At 36.1% G+C, this 13,182-nt stretch overlaps 1 protein-coding gene across 1 annotated transcript in view; it reads left to right on the plus strand.

The window, feature by feature from the left end:
* HCN1 (hyperpolarization activated cyclic nucleotide gated potassium channel 1) overlaps positions 1-13,182 on the plus strand; it is a 368,665-nt gene that overhangs the window by 37,028 nt on the left and 318,455 nt on the right. The window contains exon 2 of the mRNA XM_027101143.1: positions 12,695-13,118. Coding sequence (XP_026956944.1) covers positions 12,695-13,118 — 424 coding nt within the window. The remainder of the gene's footprint in view (positions 1-12,694; positions 13,119-13,182) is intronic.

Below are 13,182 nucleotides of genomic sequence, written 5' to 3' on the forward strand. Positions count from 1 at the left end.
GTCCAAAACAGAATAAAACATTCAAGGGACCGATACTTGTACACCGAAATTCCATTACAGTGCCTTTGTTTCTTAAGGCCCTGAATATTCATGTATTCCTTTATTCAGTAGATGTTTAGAGAATTCACTCTAGTTGCAGGCATTGTGTTAGACAGTGGAGACATAGTGGAAAGGATAAATAGATGAAGTTCCTGACTGTGGTACATCCACTGTAGTTGGAGAAACAGACCTTAGAAAAATCGTCCACATGCATATGAAAATACAAAGCATTTTTTTGTGTGTGAAGGAAAAGCCAAGGTACTTAGGGACTGTATGCTTGGGGCACCTGGCCAAGCCTGGAGGTGATTTCTTCATTCAGTCCCTGAATGCTTCTCTAGGGCTTACTATGTGCACTACACTGTTGCAGGTTTTCTTCAAATGCAATAGAATGATCATTGCTCTCCATAAAAATATCAAGGGATGGCTTGTGAGAGCTTATGCCCACCCAAATGATTTTTGCAATCTTGTGTGAAGTGTTAAGTCTCTTTAGGATATATTGTTATTTTTTATCGACCCATAATTAAACTAATTCAGCAAAAACAATGTGCTGGCTAAGGAAATAGTTTTACTTCAAATCCTCTTAAATCCCTTTCCCATACTGAAAGCTTGCCACCCCCTCAGTCCCATCCAAAAAGATGTTTTGGAGATGCTCTTGCTTGCCCTTAGATTAGGCTTAACACATTCTAAGGTTCATGTGCCACACAGGTGGAGGAAAAAGAGGAGAGCCTGTGGCTTAGAGAATTCAGGACTGGGCTAGAGGAGTTGCTGGTACACTTGAGGATGGAGAAGGTTAAGAAGAGAAGAAAGGTGTGGAGTGTATTCCAAGCTCTTGCAGGGAGCAGTTGTGCAGAAGAAATTAAGAAAAGGCTGCATGAAGGATAAATAATTAAATTAGCCTGTCTAAAGCTCTGGGATCAGGTTGAGGATTAGTGAAAGGAAAGGTCAGAGATAGGTAGAAATGTAAATTAAGACATTTACACCAATTTTAAATTGCCAACAGTTTTGGCATGATTTAATTCTCATAAGAGTATTCTATAGGTTGCTATTTCCTTTTAATCTTCTATGTTGTCATATAGCACCAGATGGGTTTTGGAATCGTGACTTTTGAATTAGTCATCACAAAACAACAAAATAACTGTTTCAAGAATTGCTATCTTTGACACACATATAAGATAAGTTCTTGAGTCTTTACTTTTTTTTTTTTTTCAATTATCTCTCTGGTACAAAGAGAAGTCTGAGATTATATTTCTTCACAAGTTTCCTGTTTTTGTTATTTGCTTGTTTAGCTGTTGAAGAAACTAAACACCCAACCTGTCACTTACCTGAAGGTAGAAGCCATATCTTTTAAAGTAAACTGAAATGTACAAATCACAAAAACCTCTTGAAGAATTTAGTAAATTTATAATAAGTGTAACATTTTCCTTCAAGTCACTGGGCTGCATAAAAAAGTATATGTAACTTCAACCTATTAATGGGATTCAGTTATCTGCTGAGAAACCTCCTATTGTGAATATATTTCCTTTTTGAAGCAAAAAAAAAAGGTTTAATAAGTGCCACTGAATGAAGAAGGAAGGGATGAATGAAGAGAGGCCAAACATTTCTAGTTACAGCTGTGCAGAAACAAACATATATGAGTTGTTGGTGGGGACTGAAGTGGATTGGAGTGTGTGTTTATTTGGTTCCTTTGTAGGTGACTGAAAATTTCTCATTATACTGGCAGTTCTGCTTAATATATGCCCTAATGTTTGTGTGAGTTGCCCAGACAATTCAAGAACTTTGGTCCTCAATTCTTAAGTATTCCACAGCAAATGCTCCTCTGCCCACACACCCTGGATACTTGTTACAGACTTGGGAGCATATGCTCCTGGTAGAAGCATTTTCTTCCTTGACACATCACTCCTTCTGCTCCTCAGATAATATGCAGCTGGAAGTGGATGAAAACCTCAATGCAATTCAAGTATGAAATGCCATCTTTAGGTATTGTTGTTTTAGGGAAAAAAATCAGCTAAATGGAAGTGATATTCCTATTTATGCATATAGAACCTAAAACCTGTGGAAATTAATCTTTAACTTCAGAAGTCTGTTAAAATAGATAAGTAGATATTGATTATTTTAAAAAAGTATTCTGAAGAAAAAATATGGTACTGTGAAATTTATAACTGTAAACAGAACTTAACTTTTTTTTTTGCGGTACGCGGGCCTCTCACTGTTGTGGCCTCTCCTGTTGCAGAGCACAGGCTCTGGACACGCAGGCTCAGCGGCCATGGCTCACGGGCCCAGCCGCTCCGCAGCATGTAGGATCTTCCCGGACCGGGGCACGAACCCGTGTCCCCTGCATCGGCAGACGGACTCTCAACCACTGCGCCACCAGGGAAGCCCAGAACTTAACATTTTTTAATTGAGCTTTTATTTGATCACATTCTTGGCTGTTCTTGATCATGGTCCTTCATCTTAACTGGGAAAACAAAATTTTAAAATTTATGAAGAGAAAACACTTGATATACCCTTGGAGCTAAAACATTAACTAAAAAGTAAATACATCACCAGACCTTTTAACTTTTCATGGCATTTATTCCCTTTACCTCCCTATTTTGTGTCTATTTCTCTTGGTATTCTGGTGGCAACTCTAGTGCGTGCCTAGTGGCAACCTAGAAACTAGCACAGTTTTGGTGAGCAATAAATGTTTGTGGTGTAGTGTATACACCAAAACAAGTTTTTACAGTTGTGTAGGGAAAGTATCAACTCTTAACTGTGAAATCCTGCCCACTTCTCCTATCCTTCCCCCGAGTAATACTTGATCACTGTCTCCTTTGTGTGCCTCAGTATTGCTCTTTTATAAGCCTGTTTTAGAAGACATTATTGATTGTTTGTCTTCCCTAGTCCTTATTTTCTTGAGGACTGGGTCCGTGTCTAATTCTCTTTGTATGTATAATGACGAGCCCAGGAAGCTGCACATACATGTTCATAAATTAATGTTTGTGCCGTGAGTAAAATGCAACCTAGGAGCTCCTCAGCAAATGCTGTCTTTGAGTTTCTTTAATAATAATAGTTTCTTTAAATAGCTGACCAATTGTTTCTCTCTTTGGGAAACCCAGGGTACCTGTAGTGTACTATTTAGAACATGTCTTAAATTCTCTCCTAGTCTTATTTAATAAGTACAAGTCTTTGTTTTCCTATTAAGTAGGAAGTTCTTCATTGCAGAGTTTGTTTATAATTTATGTTTGCATTTCTCAGAATGTTTAGAACAATATGTACTATGTGGAAGATAGCCAATACATATTTGTTGGAATTATTATAATGTAACTATTTGGAGAAAATATTTGGTTGATACTAAATTTGACTCTTGCTTTCCAAGCGCTTTTTAACTATAGAGCGTCTGAACTAACTTCGGTTTATACAGTAGTGAGATATCTTTGTAGGTCAAGGCAGAAAGAGTTTGAAGCCGGTAATCCCATAGTTCCTTTATTTGAAGATGTGTGGTCCTATATGGGTGTAGGGACAGATGAACTATCATGTTGATTCTCTGGGGATGTAGGTAAACTCTCAATGGTTTCTGCATGGAAAGGCACAGAAACCAAAGCCCAGCCATGGAGCCATAGCTGCAGCACCACAGTCTACTTCCCTTCAGGGTTTAGGCTTTTCCTTGTGAAACAATTTTGTTCTCATTTCAGATGGGTGACTGATAAGGGCAGGTGAACATATGGCTATATTGTGGGAAAGTTGTTGTTGTTTTTTAATACTACTCTTAAAATCCTTGAATCATTTATTCAGGCATTGAATAGTGTAGAAGGAGTGTAAGCATGGGAATTGGTCGTGGGTTCAAAGCAATTTTTCTCATTTCCTGTCTACAAGAATTTAAGAAAAGTCTTTTGCTGGATGAGATTCAGTTTCCTCTTGTTAAATTTAGGTTATGCTGCCTACCTCTTTGGTTGTTTTGAATATCAAATGAAACAATGTTTACAAAATGCCTATTATCTAATAAATATTACTTACACTTCATTGCCTTGATGCTGCTTTTCTTTTCAAAATTCAATGAGGTATTATTATATATAAAAATGAGAATCATTGGCACATTCCAAAACTTCTGTAAAATGCAGACATTTTGTAGACTTCCAGACACAATAATGTGTTTGGACATTGATTCTGAACCTTCCATCACATCCTCAAACTGGAGCAATAATGCAAAAGATCTACATGGCATCGCAGCTTAGAAAGGACAAAGAGGATAAGGATTTATTGAGATCTGTAGAGTAACAAGAAACACAGGGACATGTATTATCAGCCACAGGAAGATAAAATGGATGATTTGAAAATAAGCCATGTGGTGGGAAGCTTATGAGAGGAGAATTATTCTGAAATTGAAACTTCCAAACCTGAATACACCTTAAGTTAGCTATGTATTTAGACAGGGAAGAATCAGTCACCTTCCTTTTCAAAATTTCAAAGTGGTTGGATGAAAGTGTATCAACAAATATAAAGCCCTTATCAACTAGTAGTCATTTAACTGAGCTTCAAAATAAAGGTGTGTTCATTGTCTATGTCATGGGACTGTCCGTCAGTGTGATCACCTAATGTCCTTTAGTCTGTCCCTGGAAACAGTTAAAAAATAGACTCAACTTACTGAATTTTATACTGGAGTGAATGGTACTAGGACACATTTTGGTTGACATGACCTCTGACAATATTTCTGTTTTCCTTAAAGAATTAAAGTGCTGACTGTCAAAGGAGAGAATAAAAGTTTTAAAAATCACACATTGATAAATTAAAAAAAATACTAAGAAGCTAAGGAGTAGGTTTACGTTGGACTTTTTTAAGAACTCTAAATTTAAACACTAGGAGCTATTTTACACATTTTCTACTCACCTTTTATACATTTAGGACTTTTATTTTTATGGAAAATCTATATGTCATCATAAGGAGAGTACCGCAGCATAGACCTGCTTAATTCTCAGGGAGTTCTGCTTCATTCTGTAACTTCTGATTAAAGCTATAGACTGGGACTTTCCTGGTGGCGCCGTGGTTAAGAATCTGCCTGCCAATGCAGGGGATAGGGGTTCGAGCCCTGGTCCAGGAAGATCCCACATGCCGAGGAGCAACTAAGCCCATGCAGCACAACTACTGAGCCTGCGCTCTAGAGCCCAGAAGCCACAACTACTGAAGCCCGCACGCCTAGAGCCCGTGCTCCGTAACAAGAGAAGCAACCGCTGAGAAGCCCACGCACCACAACGAAGAGTAGCCCCCGCTCGCCGCAACTAGAGAAAGCCCATGCACAGCAACGAAGACCCAACGCAGACAAAAATAAATAAAATAAAATAAAGTTATTTTTTAAAAAAGCTATAGACTTATAGAAATGTATTTCGAGTGGGACATTTATGGATAAGTGGATGTTTTGGTTCAAAGGAATGAAAGTTGTGGGCTTCATTTGAAGTAAATTTGAATGACATAATGAAAGTACCCTTGAATGACATCTTTCTTCCTGTTGTCTAAAGCAAGAATTTAGCATAGTTTAAAGATATGCCATACCACTCAAGAAGAAGTAAAAAAAGGCTTGTACCTATTTAATTTCCAAACCATCCAAAAAAACAAATGATCATATGTGTTTTAATTAAAATCTTATAATATTGTAGTAAAACCTCATTAACATAAATGTGATTAATTTGGAATTTGATCATTGGGAAATCAGACACATGTATACTATTTGCTAGGCAATTTAAGTGTAAAGAAAATTGGCATAGAGTTTGGCTTGGAATGAGCACAAAAGCAGTGTTTTCAGACGTTTATTGAATGGTCTTTATCAAATTATTACCGACACGTCATTATGGTGAGTTATTCAGTGTTCACTAGTTGTTGTCCTCAAATGCTGGAGATCTCAGAGAGAGATTGAAGTAGGAGTTGGGGCAGGGAGGAGATAAACTCCAACTGATCTGGGGGTGGGATAAAAGAGGGTACTGTGAAGAAACTGGCATTTAAGTTGACCACTGAAATAATGTTAGGAAGTGTAGAGGTTGAGTTTGGGTTTTAGGAAAGGAAATCCCAGACATCTGTTGGGCAATGACAAAGATGAAAAGTCTGAAAAACAGGGTCTTTTTTAATTTAGCTGAGGATCATGCATGTACAAAAAGTTAAGCTTTGAGATATAGAATTGGGACATACTCTAGAGGATTTTGAATGATTACATTTCATTTTGCAAGCAATAGGAAAAGTCTGTTGGATATAAATAGGAAGTAATTTCCTGGGGCAGGTAGAAACAGGAAAATTAGTAAGCAGAATAATGATGTAATAAAAACTTCATAGAAGATGATGGCAATGGAACAAAATGAAAAGCTTCTATTGTATTAGAAGGAATGTAAGGCTCGGCAAAGGATCAAAGGTCAGAGCTGGGTGAACAGAGGAATCAGGGATAACTTTTAAATTTTATGCCTAGTGGCTGGCTAACGAAAATAAAAAAAGGAAGAAGCTATGCTACAATAAACAGACATACAAATATCAGGAGAATTATTTGGGGGCCGTAAGGTTCATTGGTTTGGATTTCAGCCTGTTGAGATGGCTATTCCACTGGAACACTTAGAGGCCACTAACTATGCAGGATGTAGTTAGAAATGCATGACTCCATCTCAGAGGTTAAGGCCAGTGATAGAGTTGAGCACAATTTACTTTACGGTATCAGTTTAGCCTGTGGCGACTGATGAGACCAATGAGTGAGTGAATACGGGGATGAAAAGTGGGATGAGATAGTAATGTAGAATGCCAACTTGAATGGTGGAAGAAGAGAAGTCACGTAAAGCTTGAGGAAAATTAATTTCTGCTAATATATAAATATGAGTGAGAAACTACGAAAATGCAGAATCATAGAAACTGAAGATTTGGGAGAGTTTCAAGTAGGAGGAGTGAACAAAGTTGTAAAGTGCCACAAACAAGAGTTCATGGACCAATATAAGGCTGTTAATATTGGCAGTTAGAAGATTAACACACAAAGAATAAAGTTCAGTTTCAGAGGAAGGGGGAAGTAGAAAAAACGTGTTTACTTTTTCCTGTACTGGTGCAGATCTTAATACCTTCGTAGGGATTAAGTTTCTGTCTCATTAGCTCATTTTAATAAATAAGATAGCTAAAACATAATGTACCTCCCACCCATCTCAAGTTTTTATTGGGTAAATTGCTATTTACCAGAAATCATTTGTCTTCAAATATGGTTTAAGTTAGTTTTATCCATAAGTTAGGCTAAACTTTCCTACAACTGGGATCTTTATTAAGAAAGCTAGTGTATTTTCACTTCAAAATACCCATATTTAAGTTGTCTGTGTTTTCTGATCTCTTCACTCCCCACCCGCCATAGACAATGAATTTGTCCTTGCAAGATAGCAAGGCATTAGACTAAATAATAGACCTGACCTAGAAAACTTCTTTGCAAGGTTTAGGATAGGCATATGTCCTACAGAACGTCAGTCCCAGTGTCAATATTCTAAATAATGATGTTTGCAAGGTGACAAAGGATGTCTGAGAACCCATTAGATCAAAGCTCAGGTGTTGGCTGCTGAGACTTGGTGGGGTGAATTGCCACTGACAGTACTAGGAAGAGGACCTAGCATTTAAGAGAAGACACTTCTTGTTATTTTTCAAGAGATATGTGCCTAATAATCAGGCTGTTAATTGGACTTTTGAAAATTGAATCAGTTTTAAATAAAATTTAAAATATAATTGCAAGGACTATGTGTTTTATAAAAAGTAAATCCAGCTGGACATTTGTTTATTTGTTTAGATTGATAAATAAGTTGGTTTACAAGTGTATGCCCAATTTATGTTTGACATCTAAAGACATAATTGTTAGGAGTGACTCAAGTGTGAATAGTGGGACAGGTTTGTCGCATCAGTTGATTTCAACAACAGGCAAAAGAGTAGCCATGTATAAATCTGGTCCCATTTCAGGGTTTGACCAGAAGTCCCTTCCTCCATTCCATTTAATGACAAATATTTACTTCATCAGAGAGAGGGGAGAAGAGAACCTTTTACTCAATACTTAGAGACAAAAATTTAAAGATAAGCATCTTCAGTAGTGAAATATGGGAATTGTTTTAATCTCTTTAAGACTTTGGGGTAGAAACGTCTGACATCAGATTACTTCAACTAGAGCAGATGTCATAAGGGGGCAGGGGAACCTGAAAGAGTGCGAAATTCTTGTTAGGACAAAAGTGTGGTCTTTATTCACCACAAGCCTGAGAGAGATCCAAGTGGGTAAAAAGAAAGGAGCATGACTGAATTCTGAATTCTTCACAGTTAAGATCATGGACTAATCTTTGCAATGCCACTTTTTCTCTTCTAAAAACTTAAGGGAGAAATGAATTCTTAACATAAAAATAATTTGTCTGTGAAAATTATTTATTAGTAATTAAAGTGACCATAGTTTTAGTAACTATTATGACTGAAATACCATTTTATTTTGTATATTCTATCTACTCTTAGTATAAAGTAAAAATGATTACCTAGGTTATTATTCTACTGTAATTGTCAAGACTTGGCTTTGCAGTGAGTGTTGGTTTTACAGACAAAGTTGACTTTCTATATCACAGGTTCTATATGCTTTGCACACATCATTGTATGCAGTCCTCCTGGAAGAGAAACTCTGAGAGTAGTAGGAGAAAATTGAAATTCACAGCAGTTAAATACCCTGCTCCAAACCACACAGCTAGTGGAACTAGGATTTGAACCCTAGGCTGCCTTCAAAGTGCAATCAAGATCTTTGACAAATACAGTCTCTCTAGAGCAAGATGAATAAGAGGGGGTTTTTGTAACATTCAAAACCAGGTGCAAATCCAAAATTGTTTAGTTTGCAGGCGGTCTGACCTCAGAACATATTTTTAATCTCTTTGTTTCCTATTTATTTTCATGTATTCTATATTATAAAAGCCCTCAATGAATAAAAATCTAGAGTTATATAAAAGATATATTGGCAAAGTATTTACTGCATTAATGGCCTTTGACTTATTAAAAAAGGATTTCTTTAAATCTCCTCATGAAGTGTATGTTTCCACTTAAAATTTAATGAATATATCTTCTTAGCACTTGCTGTCCTGGATACTGTCTACATTATGCAGAAATTAAACAGAAGACAATATAGTTTTGAACTTCAAAGAACTTAAATCCAAGGAGGAAACAAAGGCAAATAGTAACAAAAGCAAAAGTGAAATAAGAAGCATACTGAAAATAAACGTTGCTCTGGAAGTTGTAAAAGAAAAAAAAAAAACTAAGAAATTCATTGCCAGAATGGGACTTGAAGGACAGGTAGAACGCTGATACGAAAAGGAACAGGTAGAATGGAAGTAACCATATCTCCTGTATGTGTACCTAGGTGTGCATGATGGCAAGGTAAGAGCAAGTACTCTTGCTTGAGCTATGAGGTACTTGCCATAAAGGGTTAAAGAAGAGACGGGGAAGGGAGGAGGAGGCTATATCAGGGAATGCCTTGATGTTTTTACTTAATTGAGAGGGTCCATGATGGTTTTGACCTGGTAAGTTACACGTTAGATGGTCGCTCTGGTACTGGCAGGTAGAATTGATCAGATTCCATAGACAGGAGACTCTTTGAGATATTCCAAGCAAGAGCTAGCTCTGCCCAAACTAGAGAGATAACAATGGGAATGCAAAGAGGGAGTGGTTAGGAAAGACAATTCTGTAATAAAATGTACAAGACATAGAAATTGAGAGTTAAGGAAAAGGGAGGGCCTGAGTATCCAAAGAAATTTTCAGAGCAAAAAGCTAAGAGAAACTCGTGGGCAGGGAGGCATGAGAGTCTCATGAGGTCAGTTTTCAGGAACATATTCATTGCTGTTTTTTAAAGCAACTTCTAGAGTGGGTGATAACTGTATTTTCCTTGGCTAGCTAAGGAATGAATCCATGTTAACCAAAGAAAGTGTTATATTATGCAAAGTCTATAGAATTGTGTTTATGACCGCAAAATATGGTCAATGATACTTTAAAAGGAAATTATAAGGTTTAATTGAGCTTCATATTGATACATATTGATATCTAATGGCTTCAATCCATAGTAAGCACCACATAAAAAGCTACGGTGTGGCAAACATTATTGCTAAAATAAAGAGTGGATGGCACTCATCCTTTTCATTTCTGTTGACTAAGAAGGATAGAGTATGAGTTTTCCTTAAAAATAGCTTCTATCTTAGTAACAGAAATACAAGCATGTATGTAAAAGTGAGTATTTTTCAAAGGGCTCCTGACTGCTTTCCCCAAATTGGATATCTTTTGGTAAGCAAGGAAAAGTAGATGAATACTAAGTATGTTACCAGCATCGTGTGCCACAGCTTGTTCTCTGCTAGGAGCTGTGATTTTCATATAGTGTTGTTTTTTTTTTTTTAATCTGTAAAACCCTACACATTTGGTTCTATAATAATCTTTATTTTACAAATGAAAAAAATTAGGATTAGAGAATTTAAGTAACTTGTCTCTAAATTAAGCAACTGTTGAGAATTTCTGGTTGAAGACAGCTGCAGTGGGAATGATAAAGGACAAATGGATGAATACAACTTACATCTACATGTTAGAACCAAAAAGCCTCGGTAATTGATTGAATAATGAGATTAAGTAGATTTCAGGCCAGGGGTTATCTAGGATGGTTCCAAGGTTTCTGGCTTGCAAATCAGGTAGAGCGTTGTTCCATTCTCTGACACGGAATATCTGGTGGATGTCTGTGGGAGGGAAGGTGATGAGATTGAGCTTGGGCATGCTGTTTGACATGAGTGTGAGATATGCAAGGGGACAGATTTAATAGACTGCTATTATAAGGATTAGGAGGCTTAGAATACAGGAATGGACTGGAGATAATGCTTTTGTAGTCATCAATTATGAATTAATCATTAAAGACATGGATGAGTGTATAATATTGCCCAAAGAGCATGTGTAGAATAGAAGATAAAAGGGCTATGTGTAACACCCAAGGGAACAGCAGCCTTTCAGGGGAAAGCAGAGAGGAGGGCAGAGAAGAGACTGATAAGAGTGTCCAGTAAAGTGAAAATCCTCAGGGCACACACAATTTCATTTTAGAGTTCAGTGATGTCACTTTTTTGTGAAACAGCTATTACAATATTGCATCTGCCCTACATCTCTCCTCTGTCCTTAGTGTATTAAATGGCACATTTTGCATTTCCATTAGGAGAGGAGAAAAAAAAGAGAAAAAATTTCATTGAAATTGCCAGGGCATGATGTATGATTGACATGGGTATTTGTATACTTGTCCATAACTCTATAGGTAAGTTTTGATGGAAAGACTGGTGAAATCTTCAGAATGACAAACATTTATCTTTTATATAATCCTGGGGTGGGGGGTAGAAAACAGGGCAGAGTGGGACTGTTATAGTTCTTTCTTGTACTACTGCTTTTAACCCAGGAGTCACTCATAATTAGGAATGATAATAACTTTGAAAGGTTCATGCAAATGTATACCTTACCAAAATGTAGCCCAAATAGTCTAAGTAGGAGAATTAATGTAAAATAATATCTTGGTTAACAGAAATGTCATGAAAGTTTATACCATTTTTGTAACACAACTGCTAAGAGAGTACACCTTCGACTAGAATGAAGTAGCTCATGTTTCCAGAGACTATTTTATGACTATAGAGTTGTATTAGTTGATTTGTTTCTTTATTTTTATAAGTATATACTGTAACAAGTATAGTCTATTATCTAGTCTAAATACAGTGTCAATAGACTTTGAAAGAAACCAAATGAGAATAATACAATAATCTCTGCTGAATTTATTCTATATTAATAAATATTAACTATATATTAATGCTATATTAACCTGGAATAAATTTCCTAATTTTAAAATAAGGTGGGATAAGAGTGTTTCAAAAGGTAGTTAGTAATCATAGCTGTGTTGAAAATTAAATCAGAAATTTTAAGGAAAGTATTGTTTGGAAAAATAGTGGCAATATATTTAAAGTTGTTCAATGAAGCAGTGACAAAAGTGCAAATTTTAGCTAGATTCTAGTTTCAAACCTAGAGTGAGTTCAAGTATTTTCAGCCTCAGAACAAAATTAGTTTTCTCATTTCAAATTAAGAAGAATAAAGCATAAATATTTGGAGTGCTGTGAAGCTATGGAGGTTCTAGAATTTATGGTTGACCTAATCTGTAGTTCTAGAGATAAATCTGCAGTACCAATATTGTTCATGTGCCCTATTTATTACTGTTTATTCTAATCTATGATTGGTAATTTTACATATAAAGTACTTCAAAACACCTCCAAAGAGTCTTCTCAAAGGTAGCTTTTTTAAAGATAGATCTTCTGGATCTTCTCCCTTGTTTTCATCCATATTGTATATTAACTATAGGGGAGTTTATTTTTGCTTCTTTATCAGATAAATGGGGGTATGGGTGTTCATGAATTTATTTCTATAACATTTTATAGAAAGTAATTTTTAGAATTCTATAATCACAATGCCTTGCTTTAGGAATATATTAATTTTACTTAGATTTAACTTTATGGCCACTGAAGGAGCTACCTTATTTACCAAACTGACATTCTGTTCTTCTAGTCATTTATTTAACCATAAGTCAGTAATAATTTTTATGGTGGTGGGGGGCAGGGAGAGCAGGCTGGTCATTGTCTACATCTTAAAATCTGATTTTTTTTATTTATTGTAGGTTTTATTGGGATTTAATAATGCTTATAATGATGGTTGGAAATCTGGTCATCATACCAGTTGGAATCACATTCTTTACAGAACAGACAACAACACCATGGATTATTTTCAATGTGGCTTCAGATACAGTTTTCCTTTTGGACTTGATCATGAATTTCAGGACTGGGACTGTCAATGAAGATAGTTCTGAAATCATCCTGGACCCTAAAGTGATCAAGATGAATTATTTAAAAAGCTGGTTTGTGGTTGACTTCATCTCATCAATCCCAGTGGATTATATCTTTCTCATTGTAGAAAAAGGAATGGATTCAGAAGTTTACAAGACAGCCAGGGCACTTCGCATTGTGAGGTTTACAAAAATTCTCAGTCTCTTGCGTTTATTACGACTTTCAAGGTTAATTAGATACATACATCAGTGGGAAGAGGTAAGACATATCTTTTACATTTTTAAAGCTACTATATCATGCGATTTAAACTATAACTTTCAAA

This window comes from Aethalodelphis obliquidens, unplaced genomic scaffold (genome assembly GCF_003676395.1).
Source record: "Aethalodelphis obliquidens isolate GAN/ISIS:26980383/991018 unplaced genomic scaffold, ASM367639v1 scaffold4, whole genome shotgun sequence".
Taxonomy (NCBI): domain Eukaryota; kingdom Metazoa; phylum Chordata; class Mammalia; order Artiodactyla; family Delphinidae; genus Aethalodelphis; species Aethalodelphis obliquidens.